Below are 21587 nucleotides of genomic sequence, written 5' to 3'. Positions count from 1 at the left end.
AAAGCGACGCGTGCCGTCGGCGCTGTTACGGATCGGAGAATGCCGCGGGCCGGCGCTTGCGGCAACGCGTAGATCGGGTGGTGTCTGTGTGCGCACGCACACATAGATGGCGCGTCAACAGGCTGCCCCCCTTGGGTCAGGAGCTGCCTGATCCAACGTTGATGGAAGTGGGCAGAGCCGGTTGTATGCCCGGATTAGTTTGAAAGTTATTTGGCATCTCCAGCTCATAATTGAAAAGTATAAAAGGATTTGTCTAGTCTAAACACAAAAACACAAATTAAAATATTTAATAAAATAATTTGATTTGTTCCCAAAATTGTGTCTCATTAGTGATTAGTCATTACTTACCTATTTATTTTTTTACTTAAACTTTATTGCACAGTAAAAGTTGTACAAAAGGCGAACTTAATGCCTGAAGGCATTCTCTACCAGTTAACCTTTGGGCCAAACAGAGATCAAATATAGTGATAGATGCGGGAAATGTTAATGTTGTGTGTATTATGTAATGTGTACTTATAATTAAATGTAAGTAACATTACACTGTCTTATTATCTTAGTTCACAAAAAAGGTGAATATTCGACCGTTTTCCCTTGCCTATGGGCGTGGACGGTAGCGCTATATTTCGATGAAATAAAAAAACCGGTCAAGTGCGAGTCGGACTCTAGCACGATGGGTTCCGTATCATTACGCAAAAACGGCAAAAAAATCACGTTTGTTGTATGGGAGCCCCACTTAAATATTTATTTTGTTCTGTTTTTAGTATTTGTTGTTATAGCGGCAACAGAAATACATCATCTGTATAAAATTTCAACTGTCTAGCTATCACGGTTCATGGGATACAGCCTGGTGACAGACGGACAGACAGACAGTGGAGTCTTAGTAATAGGGTTTTACCCTTTAGGTACGGAACCCTAAAAGTACTTCTGTTGAAGATGGTGGCGAAAATAAAACGCTGAATATTCAACGCTGAGCTCAACGAGGGTGCTGAAGGTCGGCAACGCGCATGTAATTCCTCTGGAGTTGCAGGCGTCCATAGGCTACGGAGACTGCTTACCAGCAGGCGGGCCGTATGCTTGTTTGCCACCGACGTAGTATAAAAAAAAGGTTTCTGCAAAATAACGACTCTTTTCATTTTGTGTCTTGGTGTGATGTCCTATTGTTCTTTAGCGTTTCATGTATTTGACTGAATAAATAGAGCTTAAGATTTATATTATAAGTTTGAGATCGTAATATTTTCATATGCTTTTGAACCTAAAACTTAAGATAGAGTATAAGTCAATTATTATGATATTCGGCAATAAACCTTTAGAATGTGATTTCTAGAGATAAAAATATTTATTTTATAAACGAAAAAGATATTTGGAAAGTATTTACGAACTCTAACTAAAAGATAAAAGAAGGACTGTGGGAAGAAAATAAGGAAAGTAATAAAAAAAAACATATTTTTTGTACTAATATTTATGTGTTATTATTAAATTAAGACAATGTAAGGCAGTTGAAGCTTTGTGATTATTAAATGACAATTATATAAGTTATATAACCACTGGATTACGGGCATTCGAACACAAGTGACATCATTAATAAACTAGATACTGTGGAAAATTCTTATGAATAACATATCATAACACTGTGTACAAATTTCTATGAGCTTCATTATCATTATTACGTCACAATAAATGGAAATATATCTCAGTAAGTCAACAAACAGAAACTGGAGTAAATTAATGTGTATGTACATGCTCAGAATTTTCCGGATTTGTAAGCAGTTAATGCAATTTTACAACGCTTTTTTTACGTTTGCATTGGATTCAATGTTGAGATTTTTAACACTAAACCCGAGAAACTGCTTATATCACAAATGCAAACAGGTAACTCTTAAGACGAAAGTGGACGACTGCGTTAGAACGCCTTTTACGTAGGTACAACCGCAGTCCCGCAGAAATATTATAACAAATATTATGCAATTATTGTGACACAACACAACCGCAGCAGCTATAAAGAAAGGAGTCGTTTGAATTTTTTGGATTGTTTAATGATCACCAGTTAGGAAAATTTAAAAAGTATGGAATTTGTTTTTCGCTCGTAATTTTTATTCAGAGCCCACTGTGTCCCACTGCTTGGCAAAGGCCTCCCCCCTCTTTTTCCACTCGTCTCTGTTCAATGCTATATCTGGCCAGCCTGTCAAGAAGGAGTCCAAGTTATCCCGCCATCGCCGACGAGGTCTGCCGGATCCCCGGTTAGACTCGTGGGGCTTTTTATAATAATAAAAAAATCGAAAACAGACATACGAAACTATAGTTAATATACAACAAACTGTGTAATAAAATTATTTGTTTTTCAGGGGTTGTTGTTGTTAAGTTGTTGTTTAACCGCTCGTGCTAATATTGATACCCGAGCAAGCGAAAGACTCCAAAATTAAACCACTAGCGTAGTCCAACCACTACGAAAAGTGTAATCTTGAGCATTGCGAGGGTTTCAAGGCACGAGGGTTAAACAAATTTTGCCAATTTGTGAAACACAAAATTTTTTACCACACCAGCGCGAGGAAAATACTAACTGTAAAACATCAAACAAAATCAAATCCAAATGTACGATATTAAATATTTATCATTTAAAATCATCATTGAAAAGTGAATTTTACCAGCCAACATAAGGAAAAAACTCAACATTTGCATCAAATTACTTTGTCACTCTTGTTGATAGAATGCAACTTTGTCATAAGTTTTTGAACAATCAAGAGAGCCTATACGAGCGGTTTGGTGAAAAAATATTTTCCATAATGTCAATATCGACTTAAAATGGGTATAAAAGAGATACGAGTTCCACTAGATTTTTTTAATTTGACTTGATTAAATGCGTTGTTAAATTGCAAAGCTATTACAAATTCATCGATCATTCTTATGTAATCGTTCTAAGGTATTCTCTAAAAGCAATGGCACTACATAATATCTTAGTATTACATTCGACCACTCAATCTACATTATAAGAAAATTATTGTAATAAGTTACCAAAGCAATTTCGATAAGTTAGATTATAAGTTGTGAGCTAACTGAAAATTGATATATTATTTTTATATGACGTGATGGATCCTTAAGATGTATGTTTGAATGCGAGTCAGTACATGCCATGATCTGCTTTAATATTGTATTCAGTATATACTTATCTCTATTGAGACTCAAATTATATTCTACTTAGTAGTCTTAATATTCAAATCTTATGATTCACATTAAACATGTGGCTTTAAAACTAAAATGTCAAAAATATTAATAGTGTTACGCCATAATAATGCTAAAGTAAAAGAGAATGTTTGCGGACTTCCATTGGGGATTAAATATATTTTTTACAAAATACCATTCTCGTTTATTTTACAAGTCTGTTACCATTCCTTCGACGCTGAATCCTGGTGCTAAGACTACTTTTTGGCGTGGCCGACTATCTCGGTTTTCTACCGGTGATCGCACATCTCGGTTATCACCAGGTGATCGTACATCTCTGTATTCTACAGGCGATGGACTATCTAAGTCAGTTGTAACACTGCTCCTTTTTGCGGCAGACATGATAAGTTCCCTGGAGTCTTTTCGCGTGAATTCTCTACTCGTAGGCCTCGGCGGTGCGGGACCTTTTGTCGAAGGTTTAGGTGTAGGGGTCTTGCGAGGCTCTGGTTTGTCCTCCCACAAGCCGTTGTCAGTTTCGCCTGATCGTTTCATAGATGCTCTGTTTCGCGGCGTCTTTTTCAACATGGCTTGGAAGTTGAACGGCGGGTCGTCGTCGTTTAAATCGCTTGTCGATTTTGCCATAGCCTGGAGTTCCCTTATGGGGTCGTTCATGTCTTGAGAGTTGACGCCGTGTAGACTTCGGCTGTAGCTTGTTTTTCGTAAGCTTTGGTTGGTGTTTTCTAAAACGTTGGCGTCGTCAGGGGCGCCCGCCCACGGTGCTGGAGGTTGGTAGTAAGATGTGTTGGTGGAATAGTTGGGTTTCTTCTTGTAGACTGCGGGTCGATTAGCGTCTGTTCTGGAGGGGTTCCTGTCTACTTTAGGGGGTTCTTCTGGTGGTAATTTGGGCACGGGCTGCGTGGGATCTCTGCAGAACGGCACGTTTATGAGCGTCTGAGTGCCCGTGGTGGCCAGGCTGGGCGAGGTTTGTGCTGATGCTGAACTGAATCTCCTTTGCAACGGCTCATCCCATTGCTCGTGGTCGGAGTCGTATTGACTGGCAAATGTGTCACTATAATTAAATAATGCATTGGCAAAGGAGTTAACTGTAAAATATCAAAGCGCACTGTATTTAGTGATGTTAGGAATGGGCGGTTAGTTATGAAGAGAAACTGCCGAATATCGAATCGGTAAAAATATTTTTTTAGGGGATAATTGAATTGACAATTGATGGAAACAATATATTGTACACTGATACCAAATTCTCACCTGCTTTTAACCGCCGGATCACACATATAAGAAGTGTCGTAGTACTGAAGCTGGTCGATCCTGAATGGAAGTTTCCAGACGGTGGCCGGGCTAGAGCCAAGGAAGTCCTTTCCTTTGGCGTTAGGGTCCACTCTGTCCAAAAGCACGGAGGTACTGCTGTTTAATAGTGATTCTAGCAACGACTGGTTGTAGATATGCACCTGAAAATAATTCAACTAGTTGTTTCTCTTTTCCATCTGTTCGCAATCTCATCAGAAGGCACATATGTGATTATTGTCATATGTCAATTATGTCTTTATTGCCATCTACAGTGTGGAAAAAATATATGGGCCCTGGAGGGAAAGTGCCTTAACCCTTAAATGCATGATTTTTTGTATAACTTTTTAATAAATTGAAATAGATGTGTCATGCTGTATAAAAGTAATAAATGTGATTTTGGATAGCTGCATATTGAGCCACGGACCATCAAATATACGATGCATATATACATCATTATGCATTAAGGGTTAAGACCTTAACTTAGCTCATTTTACTTAAAGGAAACATTCTTTTATTTTTAAAAAGATATATCACTGCATTTAAAGATTTTTTAAATCGCTTGCCTCGCCCGGGAATCGAACTAACAAAAAATTCCAAAAGACAACACTCGCTATTTTATTTTACTCTTCGATACAGTTAATGTTAATGATAACATTTCTCCAAGAAACATTAGGTCTTACACTCGTCTGTCGTACAAAATATCAATAAAAATCGAATAGTTAGTATAGTACAAGAATATCTTTAGACAAGCAAAATCGTAAAAAAATGATAATTTAATTTTTATTTATATATTTAATAATTTTTAATCAGGCAACAAGGCCCATATTACGAATACCTTACAGACTAACATATATATGCATATTATTACAATAACTTAAATTAAACTAAAACTACTACTTAAATAACTAACTTAGCCCAACAGCACTCCTGTTGTCCATGTGCATGGCATTCCATTTTATTACTATTGGACAATCTAACCTGTCCATAACAGTATTCAGAAGGCTGCTGGGGCTGTCCCTAACACGGCGCATCAGGGAGGCCATTCTCTTGCGCATTATGGCTTGGAAGCCGTCCACGCGAGCTTCGGCAAACATCCCCGACGCACTGCAAAATCGAGGCAACCACAACAACACTCTGAAACCGTTATTATACTGAATGCGTAAAGCATTAAGGGATCTCTGCGTACACTTGACCCAAAGGCTGCACGCATAAAAAGACAGCAGCAGCAATAATGCAGTTTTGTTTCTTTTTTCAAATAAAAGAATGTTTTCTTTAAGTAATATGAGCTAACATAAGGTTTTAAGGCACTTTTCCTTCAGGGCCCATTAATTTTGTCCGCCCTGTTAGCAGGTCTATAATACATGATACTAGGTAAGACTTAAGTGGCCTACGGTCATCTTTACTGGCTTAATTTCATCGTCTGTGTGTGTTACTTAATAAGGTAACAAGAAAATTTTTCTCAGAAAGTGGATAAACGTTAATTATCTGATGTTTTTGTACAGCATCTATAATATTACCTGCTGTGAAAAATGCACCAAATCCTGATATCTAACTGCTCTGTACTGTAACAGTACTTGGAAGATTGACCGGCTTTTCCACTTCATGGCATACCTCTTCAGAAATAATGAAGTTTCTTCATCGATTTCACCGGTTGATTTGTTTATAAGGGGCCCATAAGCTTTCCGGACCATGTAACCTCTGTACGCTGAAAATTAATTAAAAGTAGAATTCGTAATTTAAAAGTGTAACTAGAAACAATATTTCGTTCATTCGCCTTACCTTTCTGTATAAGTAATGCGGCGTCATCCTCCGTCACATTCATAGACTGTTGTTTCTTTAGTTCTTTAACTAAAACAACACCAGTTTAAATTAGTAAGTGTCATTTTAGAAAGCGCTCTCTCCAGAAGAAAGTCAGTACCGTGAAACCTCCCAACTATAGTCCAAAAGCTCCTAACTATGGTCCGAAACCAACTCGAATATCTTCGTTCCGGTGTGAATATTATTTGAATGTTGCAGTTCTGAGGCAAAATATTTTCATAAAAGGAGGAACTAACCTTGGCATCACCAAAACGAAGATGTGGACCATAATAGTTGTAATACTGGACTCTGGGTCTACATTGAGATTATTTAGGTAATTGAAGCGTAAGCTGTGCTGGAGGGTCGCGCATTCGAAAAGGACTGATGAACGCTGAACTAACTTACTGTGCTGAGCTTTCGACTTGCTCTTTACCGCTTTTCTTCTTGCAAGGTAAGCTCTCATCATGCATTGAACTTTTACGATCTTCTTTACTTGTGTTTCATATAACCTGTATTATATTATGTCAATTAGTTACGTTATATGACTTAGTAGAATCGAACCTATCATAACTATATTAAAATAAATCAAATTTATTTCGTTGATGAAAAGTATACCTGGCTAAAAATTCTTCATTGTAGTATTTCAAGAATACTTTTGTCTTGCCTAGCTCCCAACCCTCCATTTTGAGCCGAATCAGCAATAACCTGCAGTTATCTTTTGTCACCTCCACATTTTCATCAAAATCAAAGGCTAGGAAACGGTACCTGTAAACATTTTGTTATTTCTAAATAAATCTGATAAACTTTCTAAAATCTTTTATTGGGCGATTTTAATTTATTACCTTCTAATAAATTCAGCAAAAGGTATACGACACGAGAAACCATTTTGCCTTGCTTTTGCAGTGTCCAAGATAGCAAGAGCTCTCAGTTGCTGTCGAACAACTTCTGTCTGAAAACCCCTAGGGTTGTCATTAAGATCTGCCCGAATGCATCGGACGTAGTGGGTGCCCCCGCTCCCTGGACCTACAGAAAGCTGTTTGAGGATCTCTAAACTGGTGGCTCGGTAAGTGGCAGCCGCTGTTCTCATTCTATGTACTTGTGAAAACTGTCCTTTGGACATTGTGTTAAATTTCTGAAAAGGATACCAAGCAATATTACAAACTGTCTGCGAATATATCTGAGAAGTCCTGCTTTCACATGCAGAGACCATACTTACTCTAGCTTTGGTATTCTCCATATCCTTTTCAGATTTTGACTTCACGACAGTTACTTTCGGCTGACTTGAGCATACAGTCAAATTACCGGTTTTGGTCAACTTATTTCTAAATAATTCTTGAACTGTGGTGTTAATTGATGCTCGCATAGTTTCTATCATTTCTGGAGGCAAAAAGTCTTTATTTTTATCGGCTATTTCTCTGGCGTCATAATTGACTTTTCCTGTATAGTGTGCAACGCTGAATTCATGACTACCGGATAACTTTATGTATGGCCCTTTGCAGGACGTCCGAATGGTAGCTGAAATATATGTAAATGTAGGTATGTTATTTCATAATTAATTGTGATATATGCAAGGGGCACGTTTACAGGATAGCCTTCACTTACTCATGATAAACTCTTGTCCACTTCCAGTACGACTAGCTTCGTCTAAAATATAGAAGAGGCCAAGTGGTCTTCCCATTAGCTGATCGACCGAATGCTTATTGTCATAGAAATGTAAAGCGACTACATTGACCTCTTCCTCTGCAGTTTCTTGCATTTCCCAAGCAAAAACTCGCTGATTGTACAGAAACTGTATTTGTTCGTTTGTCGTGTTCACAATTAGTTGTTCTAAGCGATTTCTATGAAAGCATTCAAATCCAAACATGTCCAACAAACTCACTGAATATTTATCCCCACTGTAATGATTATAAAAATATATGTAAAAATAAATCTTCAATGTGGTAGCAACAAGGCTATTAATAATTAATATCTTTATTGAAGGGCTGGATACTTACAATACAGATCTCATAAAAGATAATTTGGAATTTATTAAATTTATCATCCAATCGATCAGTCGTTTGTATAATGCACTCGCTAGCATGTCGCGTGCATCTCTAGCTTCATCAGTGGAATGTTTTCTTTTCACTGCTGTCCCTCTTTCGATTAAACAGTAGTTGAGAAGCGCCCACAAAAACTTCACCTCTTCAAGAGACAATAGTTTGGCAACTTTCTTTGCTTCGTCAGGATTCTCGATCTCTGCTGTTCCATTTTTCCCATCTTTAAATCTGACGTTACCAAGAGTGAGTATAGCAGCTAGAATTTTTTCAAACATGATAATATCCTCTTGCTCCCAATCCAAAGCTTTGAGATTTTCTATGAATTGCTTATATTTAGAAACATTTTCTTCTGGAGTTTCTCTTACAGATTTTTTTAATTTTCTTGGTTCTTCTTGTAACCTTAAATATCGATGTTTTCTGTTTTTCTCAAGGGATAGTTCACTTAGTCTGTTGCCGGCTTCCATGGCATCATAAAAATAATAAAGTAGATCGAAATTCGCGTGGGACCTAAAAAAATGCAGTTACAGTAATCGAACTATCGTGACAGTTATAGTAAATTCTTACAGCTATGACTAAAATGAAATGATTACAGAATGAAAACTACGAATCAAATTTATAATCTTAACACTTGCATATCTGTTGATGAGACTCTCCATTTTTCCAGTTGATACAACCAAAATATTGCTCCGCTTAACTTTCCAGAAGTTCCGTAGGTTACTTGAATTTGGAAGATAGCTCTTGTAGAATGTGCGTTTATAGGGGTGCCAGCACTTATGGCTGCCTGAATAACATTCTTAGCCTTTTCAATCCTGTCCGCAACGTTGTTCTTCATAGCTCCTAAATGAGTTAGGTGCCGCAAGGCATGGTTCATATTGGTTGTTTTGCCAGATTCACTTTCTCCAGAAAAAACAATATGTTGAGGTTCATTGTGATGAAGAGCATCTTGATAAGCTCCGTCAGCTACAGCGAATATATGAGGTTCGTTGTCAGATCTTGATTTGCATTCGTACTTTTTGTGATACTAAAATAATATATTAGGTTCGTTAAATCCCAAATTAAACTTATTTCGACATGTTATTAATGTAAAATTCATACATACTTCTTCGTTGTAGATATCTTCGTGCGTATTTGGATTGAGTATAAGAAGAACATCGCCAATAAATGAAGTAAAATAACCTTTTGCTAGTTTAGTCTGCAGTTCTGCTAGAATACTGTCTTCTGTGAGTACTTCTAGAGCAGCTAGGTCTTCTACTTGCAAAGTCTCTGATTCGCTAACACCTTCAGTAGTCAGAAGACCATTTTTGATTATCCTTTCTGGTGGTTTACGTGGAAGTTCTTTATCTTTTAACTCGAAGGCTAACATTTTCAGCTCGGTGGTTAACTGTAATTCAAATAATTTAAATTAAAAAAAAACTGACATAATTCTACTTGTTGTTAACAACGGAAACTTACATGAAAATCGTTTTCTGGAACTGACTGTATAAATGGATGTTCTTCTAACTCAGTAGCATATGGTCGATGTTCAGGATTTTTTTCCAGGCACCTGTAAATTATATATATTATATTTAAAAAAAAACCTTGCCACCAACAGGTAAATAAAAACATTAAAGTTAAATGGGATAAGAAAAACTATGGTGGACAATAGAAATACTTGCAGAGAATTCTGAGACTGTTTCTTCTGCCTGCGGCTGTTTCTCTTACCCCGCAAGACCTTACAACATTACTTACTCTGTTATGAAGTCGTTAACGTAATTTGACCACACAGCTGGCCTATTGACACTAGGCGGGGGATTCCTTACGATTTGAAACAATGCCCTTGTCGGATGCATGTCCTGGAAAGGTGCTTTAGAATCTGCCATTTCAATCGTCGTTATTCCCAATGCCCACACATCGGCTCTGTTTCCGTATCCATCACCAGCTATCACCTCCGGTGCCATCCACCCAGGCGATCCGATATTCGTCCTAGCTTTGTCCAGAGAACTATTCAATCTTTTAGACAACCCAAAATCAGATAGCTTTACTTCCCCATCCTTTGTTATTAATATGTTGCTGCACCTCAGATTGCGATGCATCACTTTGTTCTCGTGCAAATAAACCAGCGCCTAGAACAAGATTGAAGCTGAATTGATTGCACCAATCAGAGAAGTCAACACGTGAGCTCGACAGGTAGTGATGGAGCGACCGCCCCTTAGGTACAGTGTTTCATTATGGTGTATCGGATTGTTAGGACGGCTCGGCGATACTAATGTCAGTGTCAGTCAAGGGCCCACGCCCCCGAGATTCATTGGGGCCTATTTGCATACGTATCGGGCTCTGAGCTGTCGCTGGCGGCCTGTCTGCGCTCTCTACTGTCTGGTATATCAGTTTGCTTAATGCGTTCATTACGATCGTTTAAGAGTTAGGGATGTGATCGAACTCTGTTGTTGTCGATGTTTATTTATAATTTTATGGTTTGATACTGTAGAGGGTAATGTACAAGAAGAAGACGAGAAAAGTATTTACAATATTATTTACATAAGTATTTACATAACATTACACTAAATTGCAGTTAATTTTTAACAATTTAAATAACGTTTCTTCTTAGGCAGATCTAAATAGAAGTATATATTATTCGTTGCCTAGTCACGGCGAGGGCGCATCGCGCAGGCGCGCGGACTTAGGCGCGTAAGGTAGCGGTTGTAGAGTGGCAAGCCGAGCAGGCCGCCACATGTTCCCCCTGGCCAGACCGTGACTACGGTCGATACCTAGCGGGGAACCTCACTAGTCTTCCACTCCTCGACTGCTTCTCTTTGTTAGCATCACTGTTAATGCTGTTATGCGTCTCAGGGGATTGCGGCGTCACTTCCCGCATGACAAATGCCGGCTTGAGTCTGTCGACCGAAACGTTGTTCATCTTGCCCTTAATGTCTATAGAGTAGTATTTCGACTGTCGCTTAATGACTCTATATGGGCCTTCGTACGGTGGTTCAAGCGAGCTGCGGACTCGGTCGACTCGAAGAAACACGTGGGAACATGATTCTAAGTCCCGTGGGATGTAAAATGGTGATGATGATATATGCCAAGATGCTGGTCTGGGCGTAAGCTTAGCCATTTGTGAGCGTAGACGTGTGGCGTACTCGGTGATATCTGCCACTTTGTAGTCTGGTAGAGGTGACAGGAACTGGCCGGGTAAACGAAGCGTCTCGCCATAGACGAGCTCTGCCGGGGTAGTCTGTAAATCTTCCTTTACGGCGCTTCGAATACCAAGCAGGATGAGGGGAAGAGCTTCAGTCCAAGTCGATGGAGATGAGTGACACATGATGGCGGATTTGAGCTGACGGTGCAGCCTCTCGATGATGCCGTTGGCGGCTGGATGGTAACTAGTGGTGCGGAGGTGGTGAGCACCAACCATTGAGGTCAGAGCCTTGAAGAGATGACTCTCAAACTGACGCCCACGGTCTGTGGTCACCCGCAGTGGACATCCGAATCTGGCAAACCAGCCAGATACCAGGGCAGAGGCGCAAGATTCGGCAGTGATGTCTTTGAGTGGGAATACCTCAGGCCATCGGGTGAATCTATCGATGACGGTGAGGCAGTATCTGTAATCAGAAGACGGGGTAAGAGGTCCTACGAGGTCGAGATGAATATGAGCGAACCTCGAGGATGGAGTGGTGAAAGTGGAAAGTGGTGAAATGGTATGGCGAGTGATTTTGGTCTGCTGGCATCTCAAGCACTGTTTGGCCCACTCTCTACAGTCTCGGCGAATCCCTGGCCATACAAATTTTTCAGAGACCAGTCGCGCGGTAGCTGAGCATCCTGGATGATGAAGTTGGTGTAGCTGGTCGAAGACTTGTTTCCGGAACTCTGAAGTGACATATGGACGAGGTTGTCCAGTAGAAGTGTCACAGAAGACAGGTAAGGTACTGCCAAGTGCAGGCAACTTCTGCAGTTTGAGTGAGGAGCCGTGGAGGATCAGGTCTTGCAGCTCTGGATCAGCTTCCTGAGATCGTGCAAGCACCTGGTAGTCGATAGGGACGGCGATTTCCTCGACGCGAGACAAGGCGTCAGCGACAACGTTGAGAGTTCCAGGTAAGAATCTTAAGTCTGTTGTAAATTGCGAGATAAAGTCCAGGTATCTAAATTGCCTTGGCGAGCATTTATCTCGGTTAGTGGAGAAAGCAAAGGTAAGTGGCTTGTGATCTGTATATACTATAAAGTCTCTAGCTTCGACCATATGCCTGAAGTATTTGATGGCTTCGTACACAGCCAGGAGTTCTCGGTCGTACGGGCTGTATTTCGTCTGTGGCTTGGTAAGCTTGTGCGAGTAGAATGCCAAGGGTTGCCAGGTTTCGTCTACAAGCTGTTGAAGTACTCCTCCGATAGAAGTGTCAGAAGCGTCACTGAAGATCGCTAGTTGAGCAGAAGGATCCGGATGAGCTAGGAGTGTTGCTTTCGACAGCGAAGACTTGCAGTCTTCGAAAGCCTGTAGCAATTCAGGAGTCATATTCACTGGATGTGATCCTTTGACCTTGGGTCCTGACAGAATGGAGTGAAGCGGTGCCTGAAGTTGTGCAGCGTTGGGTACAAATCTGCGGTAGAAGTTTATCATACCCAGGAATCTTCTGAGTTCCTTGACTGTTTTAGGGACGGCGTACTCCTGGATAGCTTGCACCTTAGCTTCCAAGGGCTTGGTACCTGAAGCTGTCACATGATAACCAAGAAAAGTGACTTCGGATTGGCCAAACAAGCACTTGGAGATGTTGATCCATACGCCGTACTGTGTCAAACGCTGAAACAGTTGACGGAGATGACTTTTGTGTTGTTCCAGTGAAGATGAGAAAATCAGGATATCGTCTAAGTAACCATAACAGAAGTCTAGACCGAGCAGAACCTCATCAATAAACCTCTGGAAGGTCTGCGCCGCGTTCCTTAGTCCAAAATTCATGAATGGGAACTCAAATAAGCCAAATGGAGTGATAATCGCGGTTTTGGGTATGTCATCAGGATTCACGGCTATCTGATTGTAAGCCTTGACCAGGTCAATGGTTGAGAAGATGGTGCATCCGGACAGTTGGTGAGAAAAGTCGTGAATGTGACGAATGGGGTATCGGTCAGGGATCGTTCTGGCGTTCAGTGCCCTATAATCACCGCAGGGTCTCCAGGTATGATCTTTCTTTTTCACCAAGTGAAGTGCACTGGCCCAGGGACTTTCTGACCGACGGGCTATACCAGATGCCAACATATCCTCGAACTCCTTTCTGGCAGCTTTCAGACGCATCGGATCAAGGCGGCGAGGTTTACAGGATACTGGCGGTCCGGAAGTGGTCTTGATGAAGTGCAAGGTGTTATGCTTCGATGGAGAGTGCCTACCTGGAGGTCTAGTGATAGCGGGATATTCGCGTAAGATTTCATGGAATTCTGTTTCACCGGTCACGATTTTGATGGCAGCAATATTATCGGACGACTTGTAGGGTATTGCGGCTACCGATAATGATGTCAGATTATCTATGAGTCGACGGTTTCGGCAGTCTACCAGTAGATCGTAATAAATAAGAAAGTCGACTCCTATAATCGGTTTTGACACGTCGGCTATAGTAAAGTTCCATGAGAACGCTCTTCGTAGACCCAAGTTGATAGTTAGTTGTATTGGTCCATAGGTACGTATGACGGAATTGTTGGCTGCAACTAGTTCGAATTTTGATTGTGGGCAAGGCGTCTTGACAGCCGACCGGGGGAAAACACATAAATCAGATCCTGTGTCAACGAGGTATCTTATTTTCGAAGTCCGGTCGGTGATGAATAGACGGCCAGATTTTAAGGTAGGGCAGTCGCTGGCCGCTAGTTCCGACCGCCCGGGGAGTTTCCCGAGTCGAAACTGCAGGGCTTACTACATTTGTGTGCTTTTTGCCCAAAGTTGTAGTGATAAAAGCAGTGCGGATGGTTAGGCGGCGGCTGCGGCATCCTAGGTCGAGAGCGGCTGTGTCTTCGTGGCCTTGACGAGGAGTATGAGCGCGAGTGTGAACGACCTCTTTTAAAGTTAGTTGTTAATAAAGCAACTTGCCTTGTAAGCTCGTTGACTTGCTGCGTCAAAGCGTCAGTAGGCGAAACGGGCGCGTGGGAGACAGAACACGCTGGTGCGTAGGTGGTAGCAGCACCAGAAGTAGTCGCCACTTGCGGAGCACGGGGGGTTGAAGGAGCTAGCTCATAAACCCTATCTGCTAAATCGGCGAGCTTATCTAAAGGCTGCTCGGACTGCGACGCAAGTATGGTCTGAACGTTGTGCGGTAAACGGTCGCACCAAATTGTCCGTAGGAGGTCCGAAGTTGCAGCGGCGCCGGCCAGGTTCTGTAGATGGCGCAGGAACTGCGACGGGCTACGGTCGCCAAGCTCTTCTTGAACTAGTAGTTGCCGCGTCCGTTTTTCTTGCGACGCGGAGAGACGCTTAATCAATTCCGCCTTGATTTTAGGGTATTTATCGGCAGCGGGAGGGTTAGTGATAACATCTTTCACCTCCATCGCATACCGCGCCTCCAACTGCCCAGCGACATAATAAAATTTCGTATCGTCGAGCGTAATTTTGGATAGATGAAATTGGGCTTCAATCTGGGCAAACCACAGTGCGGGCTCGTCTGCGTTAAATGGAGGCACGCGGACTCCGACCCTACATACCTGCGCCTCCTCGTCTGCGTCCGCAAATTTTTCATGGAGATCTTCAGTAGACATCTTGCGTTAGTCGGTAGTCACCAGTGTAGAGGGTAATGTACAAGAAGAAGACGAGAAAAGTATTTACAATATTATTTACATAAGTATTTACATAACATTACACTAAATTGCAGTTAATTTTTAACAATTTAAATAACGTTTCTTCTTAGGCAGATCTAAATAGAAGTATATATTATTCGTTGCCTAGTCACGGCGAGGGCGCATCGCGCAGGCGCGCGGACTTAGGCGCGTAAGGTAGCGGTTGTAGAGTGGCAAGCCGAGCAGGCCGCCACAATACAAAAGTTAGGTTTACAGAATTATGGCAACTGTAGGTATAGGCGAAATTTCATATTTATTTATAAGTTAATTATTTCAAACTCAGTATTGTAAGTATCCATATTTTATTGGCCGTATGTTTTGCCCTACTTTTAGATATTGACGATGTGAGAATTAAGCGGCAATAGTACATTATTGTCAAGGCTCGGAAGTAGCTACTTGCTGGCTGAGGATTAATTAAATCCGAAGCCAGCAAGTAGCCTTCCAGCCGAGTCATATATAGTGCTTTTCACAAAAATGGCGCAATAAATACAAATATAATAGAAATATTTTACAGAAGCAACGTTCTTATGTATATATTTTCACAGAAAAAAGTAAAAAGATTTGCTTTGCCTTTTATTTTTTTAATTAAAAATAGAAGTGTATTTTTCTGCTGAAAATACGCCTACCTATTTGAGACACCTAAATAGTCGCGGTACCATGATTATAATAATAAGTAGATCATCTGTTAGCTGTTTAACGGACCTATGCCTTCATTTGATATGGCCACTTCAACTTTTAAAAAGTTTGAAACTCGACAAATAATGCAATTTGTATGCAACATTGTGGTCCCGAAATCGAGACTGCAATGTTTTTAACTTTTTAATTTTTTGACTGGCCATAAACTACGCACTTCGCGACCTACTTTTTAACCGGCAACGTCGACTTTGCCGTCCATTTTTGAGAAAAATAGTTATAATGTTTAGTATGTATCCTCGAACAAATCAAATTGTAAAGTAAATTTAAATCATTACGGATCTAATCAGAATAACGAATGACGTTGTAACAGTTTCTACCTGCTACAACGATTTTTCTTTATCGGCGTAAACGATAGCTTTTCAATGATAATTTAGATATATGCCTATAGGATAGCAATAATTACATCTTATCTAAGCTGTAGACACGATACCAGTATGCTATGAACAAACCCGATGAATAAGAAAAGGACATAAAGTTTACACGCAACAAAGTGAATAAACTTGCTCCAACCCAGTGATGGATAAAATAACAGTTACCTATGTCTATGTCCTCACTTGACCGGCTTCACTTTGTTGCCGTCGGTATTAATAAAGTATCGATAGTTTAGTTTCCCACCGCAAACAGAATTTGATCGTACCTTACGAGATGCAACATCGATAGATATGCATGGGAGATCTGCCGAAGGAGAAGGACGGAGCACCGGTATTGTGAACCAAGTGGCTTGCATAAAGATAATACGCATTTAACCAACGGGAATTCCTAAGAGTCTTATGGGATCAATTCAAATTCTGAGATTGTAGACTTTGGGGTGAAGATAGTAAGGGCAGTTATCGGATGTTGTGGAAGTGTTCGCGGGATCCTTGGCTACCGAGCAGAGGGTCCGTATATCTTGTGTGCGCGAGCATTATTTACGATAATTGAGCGATGCGCCGCGATGGGGGGCCGTCATGGTGTTGTCGGGCGCGCTCCGACATTCGCATCGACAAGTTCGACTGTTCCGTCGCGAATCACATCAAATAAAGCGGCGTGCATTTTAAGTAATGGCCCTAGATAGTATACCAATACGTGGACTTCGCCGGGCAATATTTTATTCCACGTCACGTGAGCAGGCATCGCTTGGACAAAGATCCGAGAACAATTGAGTTTGCATTCGAAGTACTTACCAACCAATTGATTCAGCCGTTGAAAGGTGGACTGGCAGGTCCTTTGTTTTATAAACAGCCATCCCTACTCGAATGTGACGAGAGACATGTTTATAGTCAGTCGAATATGGGCTTACCTTGATCGTATATTTGAGGATGTAAGCGATGTGTTCCTCGGACATTTTTCTGTCGGCCGCGTTCAGTTTTCTGACAATATCGATGACAGATCCGCATTCACACAACTGCAAAATGGACGGTATATCGATCTTAGTTATGCATAGCTTTAGCGAGACGAGAAAGGAAGATTTATGTGCTATTCATGGACAAGTGGCTGACCTTTCAGTAATACTAAATTTATGTTCCTTACCTCGAGAACGAACCAAATCTTCTTAACACCTTCCGACCTCTCACAAAATATGCCATAGAAATCTATGAGATTGGGATGTTGGGTAAGGTCCCTGAGGCACTTGTATTCTTCATGGATGTGCACCTCTGTGTCATCGTTGTATGTTTGTATTTTGATGGCGACCGCCTTTCGAGCGGCCTGGCCGTCCGAAGCTTTAAAGACTTCGCCGAAGATGCCGGAGCCAAGCTTTTTATCAAGGCTGTACCTCTCCGTCGGACTTGACAAAGACGATATATTTAAATAGTCCGTCATTTTGGTTAGTCATGGGATGTTTTCTTGTTTAAACCTCTTGATCCAAGGGTTTTTCTTGCGTCACCGGAAGTAATCTGAAGACACGACACTGGTTTACGAACATAAGTACTTACTAATTATATTAATTGCCCTTTGATTTTTTATAGATACTATTGCACTAACTTACCTCCACCGTTGTTGGCTTCTCAGCCCCGAGTGGCGTCGCCGACGGAGTCCTGTCAAGTGCCAGGGCTTCGGAATTAATTCTAATCCCTCGTAACGGTATTAGGTCATAATGCCTTTCGACCTTGCACGCGCTGGATATAAACTTGGTGATTGGGGACGAGTGGGGTTTTAATTACAGTTGGTTGTATTTAAGGCGGCCGGGTCAAGGTCCGAATTAAAGTTCTAAGAGTTCAGACTAAGCTGAAATGAGGTAGCGAATTACCTATAGGTACATTATGTATTTTCGTATCGTTTGGTTAAATCTATAGTAACTCGTCATCGATATTGATCAGTAATAATTGAGGTTAGCTGAAAATGGAGGACTAAATATATAATCGAATTCACTAAATGCACTTGTTTAATTTTGTTTAAATTCGCTAATTTGACCTTTAATATTTGTCAAAAATCTAAATTCTTATATATTGCTGTCAGTTATGACCCGTATGTATTAAAATACCATACCTATTAGTTAGACTGATAAGTCAAGCAGTGAGATAAGTTGTTTTTGTAAACATCCCTTCAATCAGTCAAACGTATCAACTAGATCAGTCAAAAGATTCAAAACCCAACTTAGATTCATTGTTCGAAATACAATCCATCAAGCCAACAGCTACCGATGGAGCGGAGGTAATGCTAAATAGCAGAACATGTAGACAGACACAATAACAAAGAGATAAAACACTCCATTCTATTGCCAGAATCCGACTACCATACATTTCATCTCATTGTTGTGTCCAAACTGACGTGTTCTGTCCCGACTGCGAAGCTTGACAGATCAGAGATAAAGCGCTGCAGAAAAATGGTAGTTTCTAAAAATCTTGAGTTCATTGAGCTCTTTAAACTGACCTTGGCATTATCCGAATAATCAGAATTTAGTAGAAATTCTACCAAAGAATGGGAAGAAAATGTGCAATGTAGACTAGGGTTTTTTTAAATTCATTTGAGTAAGTGATTAATGCTATTATGCCTACACTACATACCTATACTAAAACAAAAAATGGAAACAGATAGTATTGCCAAAAATATATCACTATGTTTTTATGGTAGAACTTTTTTTATTTATAATTGTAAGTGATTTCCACCTCACTACTTTACGAGTAGGTAGTCTAGTTAAGTAGTAGTCTATATGCGAGCGATGAAAAAAATTGGTCTCATCTAATGGTTTTATCATATAGGTATTTTTTAAATGTAGTTGACTTAATTTTTTTGTTAGAGCTTTCTTAGTAATATGCCAAGTCTCCTATTGTAATTCACAGTAATTCATTTCAGTATTCATCATATATTGTATTAAAATGACTAGTAAAATATGCAATCTACAAACTAATCTATTGTTTACTCTATACACGTTCATACAAAAAAAAAACAAAGGTGTTTATATTATTGGCCGGTACTGTATATCAATAACGATGGTTATATACACCCATTCCCAAAACAGAATATATTTAATGGTTCATATCTTTACCAGGAATATGATAAAACATACCCAACTGTAGCTAGATAAGCATTCATGACCATCCTCTCTCTCTCTCATTCATTTTTTTCGTGTGCTGCTTTTCAAAAGCCAGGAACTTGCTACCGTTAAGTATATCACAGTTTCACTGTTGATACACTCTGAAGACTCTTCACTTAAGTGACGGCCAAGTACTTTGAATTCTGGACAAACAATATTTCACGACTCACTCGGCCCATTGACGGGGGTAACGGCACTCGACTTGCCGTGAAGAGATTTTAAAATACGTTTGACTGGTGAAGGGGCGTCTTTTTTATTTTAAAATGCTAGTAAATGTGCAGCTTTTCATTTTGGTTACTTTCATTCATTATTGTACAGATTCCATTTAAACTAAAATATTACTTTGTTAATTCGCAAAACTTTTTAATTATAGCTACACAATTTTTTATTTCGCGGAAAAGTAATATTTTTGATTTTATTAATATTGATTTCCGCAAAGTAACGCCTGATTCTATTAATTATTTGTGCAGTTTCCATTTCTCCAGGTTGATTTGAAAAATTCTTAAAAAAAACAAAGGATTAGGTATAAGATTTTTCTATTTTTTTTTATTCAGTTGTTTACATTAACAGCCAATATTAATCCGATAATAGGGTACTTAATTTCCTTTTAGTCACGAGAACGATTAGCCACGACGGAATTTATATGAAAACTACACAAGTGACGTCACGGTCTAGTTACCTTTTGTAGTTTTATCCGGTTTATTATTTTAGAAACTGTGTCACAAAATAACTGCTATCTACGTAACAGCGTTTAAATTCGATTATTGCTATCTAATTATTATTTGGTGCTTTATTCCGTGCATGGTGTGTTGGTGTGAAATAATTTATTTTAAATACAGGCAACATCCCTATTCATTTGAAAACTCAGTTTTTTCCTAACTGAACTGTTTCAATTGATTCCGTAATGAGCGCACCTTTATTCATCGAACTACATTCCGGAGTTAGCTAGCATGAAAACGTTGTTATTATTTACATTCTCAATATCAATAGCGGCATCGATTCGCCCTGGGTATAACAATTTCGGCGGCGCGTCAGAGCACAAAAGCTCTTCAGTCGAGAAGCCAAATTAACCAGAAATAATGACATAATTGCAATGGCTCATTGAAATCTTTGCGAAGCAGGTTGGGAGATCTGATATGATACAATAGGAAGCGGGACTTTGTAGGTAGCTACGTGCAACATAGATATTTTAAGGAGATTAAAGTAAGTATAGACATTCATTCAAGAGATATAATAAAGTAGCTGCTTGCAGATAGGATCTTTCTAATTATGGAATGAATATTAACACACAACCATTAGAAAATAAATTTTGCCCGCGACGTCGTCTGCGTGGACTTAGTAACCGCAGCTAGAGTAAAAATAAAGCCTAAATAAAGTCTAATGGCAATCGTTCAATTTGAGCATATGCTTAATTGCTTACACAAATTATCAAGCAATTTATTAGTTATCTCAATTCCACCCCGCTTTTGACCCTCTTAAGGGATGATTTTCGAGATAATAACTATCCTATGTCCTTATCCGGGACTCAAACTATCTCTATGCCAAATTTCAACTAAATCGGTTTAGCGGTTTAAGCGTGAAGAGGTAACACACAGACAGACAGACTGACAGACTTTCGCATTTTAGCTGACTTTGGAATGTCATATCACTTCGACGAGTGTTGGAGAAAGACTAATTAAAAAGTAGGTACAGGGTAGAGAATACTTAGTAAAATTTTCACTTATTTTAATTATGAATTATAAAAAAAAGAACCGGTACAAATACAAACGTGATCTTAAAGTACAAATAAATATTTACGTTAATACTTAAATACGACACTGATAATGTTACTGGAATGTTTTATTTACAAATATTACATTTATCTAATATTTACCCGAAGTGTGGCAATATTTCTTGCACGAATTTTCTAGCAATTTGCTAATTGAAAATACGTATTTCCATTTCCATCGATTCTTATTTATACAGATTCTAATTACATTTTTTTTTCTAAATTTCGTTTTCTAGAAATATTAAAATTTTTAAAAGGTAAATACTATATAAATATGTACATACTGTAAACTGCGAAAACATTGAGGGAAGAAATAGGAAATGCAGGGAAACGTAAATACGTTTAGTAAATCAGTGCCTAAATATATAGTCCTTAGTTTAATATTTAATACTGATTGTTATTACCTGCTTAGGTTTGTTGGAATGTAAGAAGTAAAGGTAGAATATCTGTAGGAATGTTTATAATCACAAAATGGATAATACTACACAATTAATAGGAAAGGGGACGGCCGTTTCTACATAACAACGTAGTCCCC

The 21587-nt window shown here is 39.6% G+C and overlaps 1 protein-coding gene across 2 annotated transcripts; it reads right to left on the bottom strand.

Annotated features, from left to right (window-relative positions):
• Positions 1–2822: 2822 nt before the first annotated feature.
• LOC134740950 (neither inactivation nor afterpotential protein C) lies at positions 2823–17610 on the bottom strand. 2 transcript variants are annotated; one of them, XM_063673613.1, is made up of 16 exons: positions 17280–17610; positions 17050–17154; positions 10023–10396; positions 9747–9837; positions 9394–9675; positions 8927–9315; positions 8253–8801; positions 7861–8153; positions 7475–7773; positions 7101–7390; positions 6874–7023; positions 6664–6767; positions 6241–6309; positions 5979–6166; positions 4423–4622; positions 2823–4210 (listed from the first exon to the last, which is right to left on the bottom strand). In XM_063673613.1, the coding sequence occupies exons 1-16, from the start codon at positions 17568–17570 to the stop codon at positions 3367–3369; spliced, it is 4518 nt and encodes a 1505-aa protein (XP_063529683.1). In that variant the 5' UTR covers positions 17571–17610; the 3' UTR covers positions 2823–3366. The 2 variants fall into 2 exon arrangements, with proteins under 2 accessions (XP_063529683.1, XP_063529682.1); XM_063673612.1 differs by having other exon boundaries at positions 2825–4225; positions 17280–17608.
• Positions 17611–21587: the final 3977 nt, after the last annotated feature.

The sequence above is a fragment of the Cydia strobilella genome, chromosome 4, assembly GCF_947568885.1.
Source record: "Cydia strobilella chromosome 4, ilCydStro3.1, whole genome shotgun sequence".
Taxonomy (NCBI): Eukaryota; Metazoa; Arthropoda; class Insecta; order Lepidoptera; family Tortricidae; genus Cydia; species Cydia strobilella.
This window is presented reverse-complemented; position numbering and strand designations above follow the sequence as displayed.